General features: G+C 39.2%; 1 protein-coding gene across 7 annotated transcripts in view; it reads right to left on the bottom strand.

Moving 5' to 3' along the window:
• CCNT2 (cyclin T2) overlaps positions 1 to 11,138 on the bottom strand; it is a 46,659-nt gene extending 35,521 nt beyond the window's left edge. For 3 of the 7 annotated variants that reach the window (XR_002891521.2, XM_007116529.2, XM_007116531.3), the window contains exons 1-2: positions 10,954 to 11,138; positions 10,046 to 10,127 (exon numbers count right to left, since the gene is read on the bottom strand). Coding sequence is in view for 6 of the 7 variants with exons in the window: in XM_007116529.2 (XP_007116591.1) it covers positions 10,046 to 10,127; positions 10,954 to 11,111 (240 nt within the window). In the remaining variant the exon portion in view is untranslated. Of the gene's footprint in view, positions 1 to 7,537; positions 7,732 to 8,040; positions 8,125 to 10,045; positions 10,128 to 10,953 lie in introns of those variants that run through there. The other 4 variants (XM_055087556.1, XM_055087562.1, XM_007116528.2 and 1 more) reach the window with 3 other exon arrangements.
• Between the last annotated feature and the right edge of the window lie 2,251 nt (positions 11,139 to 13,389).

Genomic DNA, 13,389 nt, shown 5'->3' with positions numbered 1-13,389 from the left:
TGGACCTAGAGACTGTCATACAGAGTGAAGTAAGTCAGAAGGAGAAAAACAAATACCGTATGCTAACACATATATATGGAATCTAAAAAAAATGGTTCAGAAGAACCTAGGGGCAGGACAGGAATAAAGACGCAGAGGTAGAGAATGGACTTGACACTGGGAGGGGGAAGGGTAAGCTGGGACGAAGTGAGAGAGTGGCATGGACATATATACACTACCAAATGTAAAATAGCTAGCTAGTGGGAATCAGCTGCATAGCACAGGGAAATCAGCTAGGTGCTTTGTGTCCACCTAGAGGGGTGGGATAGGGAGGGTGGGAGGGAGACGCAAGAGGGAGGAGATATGTGGATGTATGTATATGTATAGCTGATTCACTCTGTTATACAGCAGAAACTAACACAGCATTGTAAAGCAATTATACTCCAATAAAGATGTTAAAAAGAGGAAAAAAAAGATTCATAACACAAAACCTAAGTAAAAAAGATATGAAATCACACATTCAAAGAGCACAACACACACCTGAGCGTACCAACCCAGAACCACCTAGATTTTTAAGGAAAAAAAATCCTTTGACCACTTAGGCAAAAATAAATATAAGAAAATTAGATCACCACCCAAACTGCCAGTAATGCTTTATACCAGGAAAAAAGAAAAAAGCAATTGTTACATATTTAAGACACTCAAGAAAAGAAAGCACAAGCCAAGAATTTTATATCCAGCAAAACTGACCTTGTATATAAAGGACACAAACAAGTATCAACATCCAAGGATTCAGACAATATTGTTTCCATGATCTTCAAGATAACTTTTTTTTTTTTTTGCAGTACGTGGGCCTCTCACTGTTGTGGCCTCTCCCATTGCGGAGCACAGGCTCCGGATGCGCAGGCTCAGCAGCCATGGCTCACGGGCCCAGCCGCTCCGTGGCATGTGGGATCTTCCCGGACTGGGGCACGAACCCGCGTCCCCTGCAGGCAGGCAGACTCTCAACCACTGCACCACCAGGGAAGCCCCAAGATAACTTTAAACAATCAAAATGACTACAGAGACTTCAACATACACACTGGTAGTGAACAATACAAATAAAGTTACTTGCAGAACTAAACTTGAATGAAGATTAAAAGGGAGAGTTTTGTAATGGCTATTTATGATAATGTAGATACAACTTTTAAAAACCAGGGGTGAGAGGGGAAAGCAAACAAAAACATTTAACTGTTCTCAGTAATTATACTGGTGGTGGTTGTACTGTAATTCTGAGACATGTTTGTGTAATGTGGGATTAAGTTAACAAGTGATATTGGGATATTTAAATTCTATCATTCCCACATCCTTCAAAACTAAGATTTTTCGTGTGAAAGAAAGGTCACAGAGATGTAATACTAAAGAGGTTAAAAAAAAAAAAAGTTAAGTAAAAAATGCTATTGTTGCTTGAATCAGAGTGAATTCCTAAGATATCTTAAATACATGTATTTAAAATGTATATATATAACAAATCCACCTATATTTTGTATAGTTCATGTATTTATTGTTAAATGAATAATAAACAATGTTGATGTGTATAGCAAATACATATTTACTGTACTATGTATTTCCTTGCTCTGTTCATTGAAGATGCCTAAAAACAAGACAAACATAGCAACAATGAGTATCTCTAGGGTCCAGGTTGCTATCTTGAAATACCACTTTCTACTAAAAGAAAAAGCAGAGTTTCTTAAAGAAAGGGCCATTTCAGCTGTGGACATAAAATGTACAAGATGAACCTGGAATATCTTGCTGTAACACATACTGAGGAAACTATCCCAGACTATATGGGTACAGAGTTACTAGATGGTCCAGCAATTCTACTCCTGGGTATATATTCAAGAGAAACCAAAACATGTATCTACACAAAAACATACATAAATGTTCATAGTAGCAATATAACAGCCAAAAAGTAGAAACAACCCAAATGTCCACTAACTGATAACTGTATATACAAAATGTGGTATAACGGCAGTTCAGCAAGAAAAATAAATGAAGTACTGATACATGCTACAACACAGATGAACCTTGAAAACATTATGTACTAAGTGAAAGAGGCCAGTCACAAAGGACCACACATTGAATGATTCCATTTATAGGGACTGTCCAGAATAGGCTGGTTGGAAGAATGGGAAGAGATGGCTAAAGGATGTGGGATTTCTTCTTGGGGTGATACAGATTTCTAAAACTGATGTACAACTTTGTGAATGTACGCAAAAACCACTGAATTGTACACTTTCAAAGGATGAAATATATGGTATGTGAATTTTATCTCAACAAAGGTGGTAAATATAGGGCAAGAATCAAGTATTTATTCTGCCTTTCCTATATGAACTTGCACCACCGGATGTCCAAATAGTGATGAATCACAACATTTCACTATACAAATATTCCAATTAATAAATGAAGAAGAAATGACAGAATTAAAGTATCACAATGAATATAAGGATCTAGGCATTGAATATCGACAGCTGCTAACACCACAAAAAGATAACCAGACATTAGGTGCCTGCTGATTAAAGAATATAACATCACCTGTAGTCCTGCCAAAGGGATCTAACATGAGTCTGATCAAATTTCTGGATCCAACTGGCAATTTGCAGGGAATACAGCAACAAAGGAACATAATAAACTGCACCATGAATATACAGTTAGCAAAACCCAGACAGGTGGAAACTCTACATGTATAATGTCCTAGGTCCTTCAACAGATAAAATTTAAGTAAAAGAAAGGGATAGAGGGGAAACCTGTACCTTGAGAGATTTAAGAAACCTATCAAATCTTTAATAATGGGAAAGGATAGGACAGTTTTTCCATCCCTTTGTGGAGGGAAGGAAAGGGTTGACATTGGGATGGAGCACATGAAGGCACTTCTGGAGTAGTTAGCAAAGTTCCCTTGTTTGATTTGAGTGGTAGTTACAAAGTTGTTTACCTTATAATAATTCACTATGCTATACATTTAGTGGTTTTACATGTTTGTGTTTCATTTTATAACAATTAAAAAACCCCACTTCCTCCACGCTTCCACTGTTGGGGGGCACGGGTTCGAACCCTGGTAGGGGAACTAAGATCTTGCATGCCGTGCAGCATGGCCAAAAAAACTCAACCAACCAAACAAAAAACACAAAAAACCCCACTTCATTTCATATATGCACAGTTACACTACAGCACTAAAGAATACCAAATAGTTGAAATAGAACAGGAGGGGAACAGGACCCAAAGGATAAGGTCAGAGAATCAAACAGAAGTGAAAGAGTGGAGTTATCTGGGGAATGGTTTATGAAGAGTTGGAACTTCAGCTCAGTCTCACAACCTGACCGGTCAGGATCACATGAAAAGTGAAGGGAAAGCACCACATGGAAAAATAGGGATGCACATGCGTAAATCCTAAGATTGATGTATGGCTGAAGGAGGAATTGGGGCCTAACTCAAAAGAGGACTTCACTGGATTTCACCCAATGAGAAGCAAATCAAAATCTGAGAGTATTTTCATTATTCACTTGTATACTCATCTCCTCCTTAGAAATCACTGACATCAATAATTAGTGTGCCCTATTTCTGAAACACATTAGGAACATTTCTTAAACATATTAGACACAAGTGAGAACTGCAGCATGCGATCAGGCTAGGGATCTAGGTTCAAATGCCAATCACATAACGGCTACTTTCTGGACAAGTAACTAAGTAATTGCATCTGTTTCCTCAGGAGAATACTTCAGCTGCCATAAGTAAAATGCCTATTACATAGTGGGATTATTTTTTTTTAATAAATTTATTTATTTTATTTCTTTATTTTTGGCTGCGTTGGGTCTCTGTTGCTGCGCACGGGCTTTCTCTAGTTGCAGCGAGCGGGGGCTACTCTTTATTGCAGTGTGTGGGCTTTTCATTGCAGTGGCTTCTCTTGTTGCAGAACACGGGCTCTAGGTGCATGGGCTTCAGTTGTTGTGGCATGCGGGCTCAGCAGTTGTGACTCGCGGGCTATAGAGTGCAGGCTCAGTAGTTATGGCGCACGGGCTTAGTTGCTCTCCAGCACGTGGTATCTTCCCGGACCAGGGCTCGAACCCATGTCCCCTGCATGGGCAGGTGGATTCTTAACCACTGTGCCACCAGGGAAGCCCTACAGAGTGAGATCTTAATAAATTTTCATCCACACAATTTATAGTTGAAAAGGAATTTAGAAATCATCTAGTCTAATAATCTCAAATTTACAATCCAGGAAACGTGTTTGGTCAGTACATATCATTTTGAACATAAAAGATACAGAATACGTCCATTATCGCAGAAAGTTCTACTGGACAGCCCTACAGTATTTCCCAGTAGCATTAATGGAATTTGAACATAAGATTATTCTTTGACTAATTGCTTTATTGAATTAAAAAGCAGAAGCATAAGTGAGCTATAATATAAACAACCACTCAGATTTCAAAGACATTTTACTTTAGTAGGTAAAAGAATGAAACATGCTGATTTAACTTCTACAAAACAGCCAGTGTACAGTCATCTCTCAGTAGCCACAGGCGGGGGATTGGTTCTAGGACCCCTCCACATTTACCGAAATCCATGGATACTCAAGTCTCTTATATAAAATGGCGTAGTAATGGCATATATCCTAAGCACATCCTTCCTTACACTTTAAGTCATCTCTAGATTACTTGTAATACCTAATACAATGCAAATGCTATGTAAATAGTTGCTGGTGTGGGGTAAATACAAGTTTTGCTTTTTGTAAATGAATTTTTTCCCAAATATTTTTGACCTGCAGTTGGTTGAATCCACAGATGCAGAACCCACAGACATGGAGGGCTGACTGTATAACACATTATGAGACACAGGAGAAATGTCAAAATTTAAACGAACAGTCTTCAACTTTAGCAGGCATCAGTATCACCTGGGAAGCTTGTTAAAGTAGAGGATCCCAGGTCCCACCACAAATATTCTGATTACATAGGTCTAAGGTATAGCACACTAAAGCATATTTCAGAGGAGCATCCTGATAATTCTCATGCCGAGCGTTGGTGAATCATAAGTGGCACATCACAAAAGCTTTACACATCAACTGCTTTTTGTGAAAAATTTTAGGGCTATGAAAAGATTCCTAGTAACAGATACTTGAGGCAGAAATACTGATAACTGCGTGAACAATGGAGTCTAGATCTGGGTGCGATTTTTAGCTTTTGTTACTCTGCTGCTGTGTGACTTCAGACAAAGTGTTTAACCTTTATGATTCTTTTCTTCCTTATCTGGGGTAAGAAAGAGAATATCAACCTTAAGTAAATGTTTAGGAACCACATACCAAAATAAACCTAACAAGGAAAAACAAACGCCAAAACCCAAGAATCTCTTCCCAGGAAATCAGTAAATAAATATAGGTAGACACTTATCTCCAGATAAACATAAAGGTAATGAAGTAAAGCAAAATTAAAGGCTGGTAGATTTGAGTAACAAAAAAATTTAGGTCAAAACCCACCATAAACAAAATTAGAAGCCAAACTACTAAAATATCTTCTAATATGGTAAGATTCATAACAAACTCAAATAAGAGGCTAAAAAACACATTAGTACTTAACAGAAAAGCAACATTTATTAACAAGCTAAATTTAAACTTTAAATTTTAGAAATATCAAAAAGTTTCCCTAACGCCCCCAAAAAGAAAAAGATTACAAATGTGATCTTTGTTCTTATGGTCCTTGAAGAATTACAGATGAATAGACTATTTCTTACTAGAACACATAAAATTCACCAAACACTCAAAATTAATCTAGTGACGATAACATAGCTTTTAGTCTCACTTCTTAACTCTTTAGGTTAACCCATGGTTTTTTCAACCTCAGCACTACTGACATTTTGTACCAGGTAACTTTTTGTTTTGCAGGAATATCCTATGCATCGTAGGATGTTTAGCAGCATCCCCAGCTTCTATCCACCAGATGCCAGTAGTACCCCTTTCCCATCTGTGACAACCAAAAATGTCTCTAAACATTGTTAAATGTCCCTTGGTGGGCAAAGCTGCCTCTGGTTGAGATCCACTGGGTCAATCTGTACTATCCTTTTCTGGTGCCATATTAAAAATTACTTCTCCAGAAACAGCCACATCTAACCCCAACTAGGACCAGTCCAATTCTGTCTGTTCTCATATTGCTGTTGTGTGCTGAATCTAGGAACTGTGAAAAAAACAAACAAAAACCCTTTTCTGTGCTGAAAAAAATACACACATATATGCTTGCACAAGCAAAAACTATTTCTGAAAGGGCACACAGAAACTGTGCACAGCAAATTCTCTAGGGCAGGGGGCTTAGATACCTGGATGGGAGGGAGGTTTATCGTATCCCTTTTTCTACTGTTTTCATTTACCATGTGTCTGTTAGTTTTCCATAACAAAACATTTAAAATGTGTCTATGTGGGGAGGATGAATATAGAGGAAAATGTAGAAGAATTCACTCAACAGACCTGTGAGCAACAAGATTTGACACATTCTATTGACAAACGATTGCCAAATATCAACTTTATGTGAGGTACTGGTGAGTATAGCCAAGAAAGGAAACAAATCCCCCCTGTCCTTTTGGGGCAGGGGTGTTACATTTAACTTTATCTAGATTCCTATGTTTGAGAGAAATTTAGGGCTTTCACAATACAAATTTAAACAAAATCCTTAACTAACCAAATTGCCCAAAACATTATTCTTTCACAAGTGGCAATTGTTTATGACAATTTTATGAGCAACTTGAGTATAAATAAGCAAGTTAGTGTAAACTGGATGAAATCTACCATTAAAAAATCTTGAATAAATTTCTATGCAAGGACTATTAATAAAAATTAGAATGGGAGAATGCTTTATTATCGGACAAAGAACAGGGATTGTGGGCACTTTTCTAGAGAGAGAAAAGAATGGCTTTCTTTTAAATCATTTAAGTCTTTACAGGGGAAGAAAGGAATGCAAAAAGAAAATCTTTAAATTTTCAAACGGTATCTACTAGTCAAGAACCAAGTCAACTGAGAAAGATTAAGACTGCAAGCAAAAAGTAGTAACCAAATTTTAGCACAAGCAAATACAAGTTCCTTTATGCGTATCAGCTGACTAATCTTAGATGTATTAAGTGAAACTCAGATATGACATAGATGGTGCATTCTTAGATGTCATCATAGTCAAAAATCATTAGTTCTGAATACTGCCCTTAACTTACTGTGTACTCTTGAGACCTTAAAGCTACATTTGAATTTGGCATACTATAATGTTTCAATTGCTGCAGCTCAAAAAAGAGGCAACAGAACTAAAGAAAGATTAAAATGATCACATGAATTGGAGAGAGATATGAGACTAGACCATGACCAACAAAAATACTAAGAGTGTGTTCTTTACAACCTCATCTTAAGAGAACTCAAAAGACTTGGAATTAATATAAGAAACAAATGCATCATAAACTTGACTAACCAAACTAATGAACAGAGTTTCTAGGAAAAGCTGGGTCAATATCTATTCTACGACTGACACTGGGGAGGATGCTCTCCCACAGTACATACTTTGTGGAGGCACTGCTGGTTCCAGGGCTTTTTTATATACTTCATTAGATTTATCTTGAGCTTGATCCAGCAAGGCCATTCTTCAATTACTAATCTCAGTTACATAAACCTCACTGCATCCAGTAAGCCAAGGATAGATTCATCTAATTAGGTTACATATAAAAGTCATTTCCTGCTGGTAGCCATCCAACCTTCTAAAAAGAGAAAGTAACAATGATAAAAGACAGCTCTGTTGACACTAACTTTTAACACAAGACCAACTTGACTTTTAGGGGATCTTTTACTTTTAAATTTGTTAATGTGAAAAAATAAAATAAAGCCACATAAATATTTTTAAATATTTTAACATAATGAATGCATATTTATTATAAAACTAGATATATGTTGTTACTAGCATCTTTAAATTGAAGCTTGTTATGGTTTAATTTACCAAATGGTGTTCAATTTACTTAGTGGTGGAGACTCATGCTTTTTTAAAGTCTACCATGACATTCCATTATAACCTTGTAAGAAAAATTTTCCCAGTGATGTCGGGGAGTATGAATTTGAAAGTGACTCACATTCAATTTGAGACCACCCCCTTCACCCTAAAAGAATAGGAAAAAAAAAAAAGATAAAAGAGTGAGGCTGTGCAATTGATGCAAGTGTACCAACACAAATAAATATTAAAACCACTTTTGATAAAATAGCAAAGGTAATAAAGACAATGGTTAGATACGAAGGGTGCAATTTACTTCTCAAAACAGAAATTAGCATCAGATTTCAATTATTCTCCTAATAATGACTCAATGTAAAACACTGAAGTTTGCCCTTAAACACACAGAAGACAGAAAGTAGGGTAATAAAAATGAATAATCTGGCTTTCTATTAAATGATGACATTTAAATAAAATAATAAGAGTTAGAATGCAAGTGACCTGGGCTTCACCAGTCAACTTAAAGTTACAGCTGTGAATTTTGGCTGTTAAGTAAGGTTTTGCTTTAAAGCACACCAACCAGGCCATAGAGACAAATTATGAAAGATGGAGGATTCAAAAAGAAAAGTGTAGTCTTGTGGTGAAATCATTACTGAAGTAGAAAAGTAAGCAAATAGGACATCTGTAGCCACATCAAGAATTTCCAGAACTATTTTGATTTGTGATTCCTACCAGCATATTCCAGGGCTACTTAAGGGAAGCCATACTTACATTAGTATTCATCAGTTCACTACTGCCTTAGGAGACAATTTAAATAAAAATGTATTTCTCTCAATCTAAATGTTACACCAAAAAGGCTTCCTCTCTCTTCCATAACACTATCACTGACCTAAGTTCTGTGTACAAGAAATAACTGGGAAAATATAAACAGAGCAAGAATCAAACAGATTTAAAAGATGAAAAGTAGAAGCAATGGAGACTGCAAGAGACCAAAATGTATACTGTTTAATATAAACCTATATGCCAATCTGATAAGCCAAATCAGATTTATAATCAGAAGAGATTAAAATAGGAATCAATCTAAACTATGAAGCTTTTCCTTCCAACTAAAAAAAAGGACCTTTTCAAAGACTGTTTTCTTAAAAGGTCCTAATGACAATCCACAAATTGCATAAAGTCTTCCAGGGTCAACTTTACCACACTCCTTTCAGAATAGCATTCTATAAATAGCTGTGAGCAAAAAATATGGTGAGAAATAAGGTAAAGCTAAATATTTCTAAACAATATGCAATTTTCTTTGATAACAGGTACAACACACTTCGTGTTTCTCTGAAAAGAACAGACACCGAAGTGCCGTTTTCATAACTTACAATGAAAATTTCAACTAAATGCCACTACTCAGTTTGTCAAAATTTACAGAATATGTTCCAAATCAGTACCTTAGTATTGGAAGGTAAGATTTACTTCAAACTAATTGTACATACACTGACACACCTCTGACACAGTATTTCTGAAGCAAGACACCATTCAAACCACCAAAAATTTAAGAAGACAACTAATGCTAAAATGTGATAAACAAGAACGTTTTACAACTTAAATTGTGTTAGCAATATTTCTGCTAAACATTTAACTCTTTTAAAGGGTTATTTCAAAACAATGTTATAATTAAACTAAGCCCAATTCACAGTATTTGAAGCAATGTAAGTCCAATACAATTAAGATGTACAACAGAATGGGTTTTCTACAATTACATTGTACACATAAATTGTTCAAATGTTGAGTGTAAAATTTAAATGAATACCAATGTACTAAATACTCTTTTAGAAGAGAAATGCTTCTGATTTATCTCTTAGCTTAGACCTGGCAGAGCCTGACACAGCGCCTGGCAGCTTGTCAACACAAATTAAAAAACCAACCAACCAACCAACCAGAAACCCCACATTTGAAGCAAAATGTTTATCACGCAATTCACCTTCACTGTTAACTTAGAACATTAAATACAATAGTAAAATCCACGACCAACTTTTTTCTGCATATCGATTATATCTTAAAATTTGGTTGTTTCAAAAACAGATTAATAAAACAGTACTTACATTTCTATTGAATTTGGTGAAAGAATGGTGCATGTAAAACCTGTGCATATAAACAATCGCAGTGTTTATTGTAAGCTGAGAGCTGGAACGTAACATTTAGGAAATATCGGAGAAAAACAAGATCTCTTTTCCAAAACAATTTTGAAGGAAAATTCCCTATCTACGGTTCTTTTCCAAGGCCCCCGTTCACTCAAAACCAATCCCCAAACTGTAATAATAAGGAACTAAATACCCACAGGATGGTGGCGTGGGGGCTGGCGGATCGAAAAGGCTCCCCATCGAATAAATAGCAGGAATAATAACAAACGCCGAACATTCCACTCCAATACTGCTCTTAAGCGAGCCCAGGAAGGATTTATCAATGTCTACGACTAAACCCAAAATCAAACAGTTGAAACACGCGCGCGCGCACCCATGCAAAACCATGCCAAGAACATAAAGACGTCCCGTGCGCTCCCAAGGTACAAGAGAACCAACATCAAACCGGCGAGGAGAGCGGGGAAAGGCTGCAGAGAACACTTACGCCTTTCAGCATCTCCCTCCTAGCTCTCAACCCCTTCTCGGACTAGAAGTAGAAGCAGCCGCCTCTTTTCTGCGATAATCCCTAAGATTTCCCTCTCGCCCGGGCGGCACTCCCATCCCCCGCCGTCACCACGCGCGGCCCCAAACAGATTACACAACGCAGCCTCCCGGCCCGCATTCACCGGACTCCCTTCCTCCTCCCCTCCTCCGCCGCCAGCCGCTCGGAGCCTCCAGAACCCGAGCCTATCTTCCCTTACGGCGCGGCCGAGGCCCAGGAAAGACCGAGGCAGCGGCGCCATGTTCGCGGGGCACCAGGCCCGGCGACCGGGCGAGTAGTGAGCGGGACAGGGCGTGAGACGCGGAGGGCCAAAAATAGGAAAGGATACACATTGAGACGCTGTCCCATGTCCTGGATGAGGTTGGCCGCCTGCTGGCGGTACGAGAGCTCTTTATCCGCCTCCACTCCGCAGCGGCGGCTCGGCGTGTTCTCCAGCTGTTCCCGAGTAAAGAACCAGCGAGAAGAAGCTCCACGGCCGGACGCCATGACACTTCCTCCTCCGCCCGCTCCCTCACCCACCCCCCGCCCCTCCCGGCTCGCGGACACCCAGCCAAGGCCGCGCGGCCCCGCCCCACTCCGCTCGCCGTAGACCACGCACCGCCCTTTTTCACTACCGCCGCCGCCCGTGCGCGTGCGCGGGGGCCGCCCTACCGGCTCCTCCTAGTCTTTTGCTTTCTTTTTCCTGCCCCGGTCCTCGCTCTCGCGCACGGGACCACAATGCTCCGCGCCGCTTGTCATTTGGAGGCGCCCAAAGGTGGGGGTAGGCTGAAAGGGAAAGGTCGGCGCGGTGCATGCCGGGCCTAGGATTGGCAGGGAGAAGGGCGGGGAGGAGAGGCGAGAAGAGGCTGGTTTCGGGTCGGGTGGCGAGAGACGCGGGCGGGCGGCTGCGCCGTGGGGCCTGGGCGTGGGCTCTGAAATCCCGGCTGGTTCTTGGGCTGGGAGTCTGGCGGCACTTTAAAAAAGTGAAGAACCTTCTTCTGTCGCAGTCGCGCGCCACATCCTCCATTTTCTTCTAGCGTCGGTCTGCGCAGTCTCGTAGGCTCCCGGCTCCCGAGTCCCCGACGGACAGCCTCCGCCCAACGGGCGGCTCTGGGAACGACCTACTTGGGAAAGGGTTCATAAGAAATGCTTCCCACCCCCCCGCCTACGTTTGTGCCGCACTTTAGTTCTTTTTTCCTACATTATCTTGTTTGAATCCTACGACCACGCAGGCCGTGGGTTTATTTTTTTAATTGCTTGCCAAAGGTTATCTGATTAGCAACCAGAGGAGCTGAATTTCTAAACTAGGTTTGGAGTCCCTATCTGTAGTGTGTTTTCAAATCAGTCTGTGATTTGAAGGAGAAGGTTAAAGAGAAGCAGATGGTGTAAAAGGAACTGAGTTTAAAAGTTATCAGTGTTTAATAGGGTAACACCGCACATATCTATTGATTAACTCTGTCTTGTCCCTGCAAGAAATTTTGCAGACTGGGAGTCGGTGGGTCTCTGGTTCTGAGCCAACGCCTAATGTGTGTGAATAAAGTTGCTAAGTTTTAAATTTTAGCTATTTGCCAAAGATACAGCGTACAGGAAGACATACTTTTTTTTTGCATTGTCATATCAGGATTCCTTTTTAAATTAACTTTTATTAGAATATAGTTGCTTTACAATGTTGTGTTTCTGCTGTACAGCAAAGTGAATCAGCTATATGTATACATATATCCCCTCTTTTTTGGATTTCCTTCCCATTTAGGTCACCACAGAGCATTGAGTAGAGTTCCCTGTGCTCTATGGTAGGTTCTCATTAGTTATCTGTTTTATACGTAGTAGTGTATACATGCAGGAAGTCATACTCCGGAAGGCAATAAATACTACTTTTCATTGAGTTCTTGATTATATCTCCAGGCTTTTGTCATTGTTTCGGGGCTCCCATGCTCAATGTACTGATATACCTTGGCTCTGCCTGCCCCAGTCAGGCCACAGTGTTGAGCTGTTGATTGGTAGGCAGCTATCATGAACGGTTGTCTAACTTCTTACCACCTTGCCTCACATCTTGGGCTGCTTAGAGGTTCCAGGATAGATTGACTTAAAGCAGCATATAAAAAGTGTCTGCTTCCAGCGCTCATTCATGATAAAAGCTCTAACAAACGAGGACTAGAGGAGAACTTCAACTTGATGAAGAACGTTTATAAAAATCTTACAGCTAGCATCATACTTAATGGTGAGAAACTAGAAGCTTTCCTGCTAAGGCATGGATGTACCCTGTCACTGCTCCTTTCAACGTTGTATTATGAGTCCTATAAGAAAAGGAAATCAAACCTAAGCAGATTGGGAAGAAAGAAATAAAACTGATTTTGTTCATGGATAACATAATTGTTCGTGTAGAAAATCTCAGCGTACTAAAAAAACTGGAACTAGTAAGTGGCTATAGCAGGATTATAATATACAAGAGTCAATTGCTTTCCTGTATACCAGCAACGTATAATTGAAATTTGCGGTTAAGAACATAATACCATTTACAATAAATCATACTTAGGTATGAATCTAAAATATGTACAGGATCTGTATACAGAAAACAACAAAACTCTGATTAAGGAAATCAAAGTAGATATAAGTGGAAGGATATTCTGGGTTCATGGATTCGAAGATTTAATATCATTAGATGTCAGTTCTTCCCAACTTGATCTGTAGATTTAAATGCAATCCCAATAAAAAAATTTAGAAAGTTATTTTGTAGATATGTGCAAATCGATTCTAAAGTTTATATGGAAAGGTAAAAGACCCAAAA

The sequence above is a fragment of the Physeter macrocephalus genome, chromosome 2, assembly GCF_002837175.3.
Source record: "Physeter macrocephalus isolate SW-GA chromosome 2, ASM283717v5, whole genome shotgun sequence".
Taxonomy (NCBI): Eukaryota; Metazoa; Chordata; class Mammalia; order Artiodactyla; family Physeteridae; genus Physeter; species Physeter macrocephalus.
This window is presented reverse-complemented; position numbering and strand designations above follow the sequence as displayed.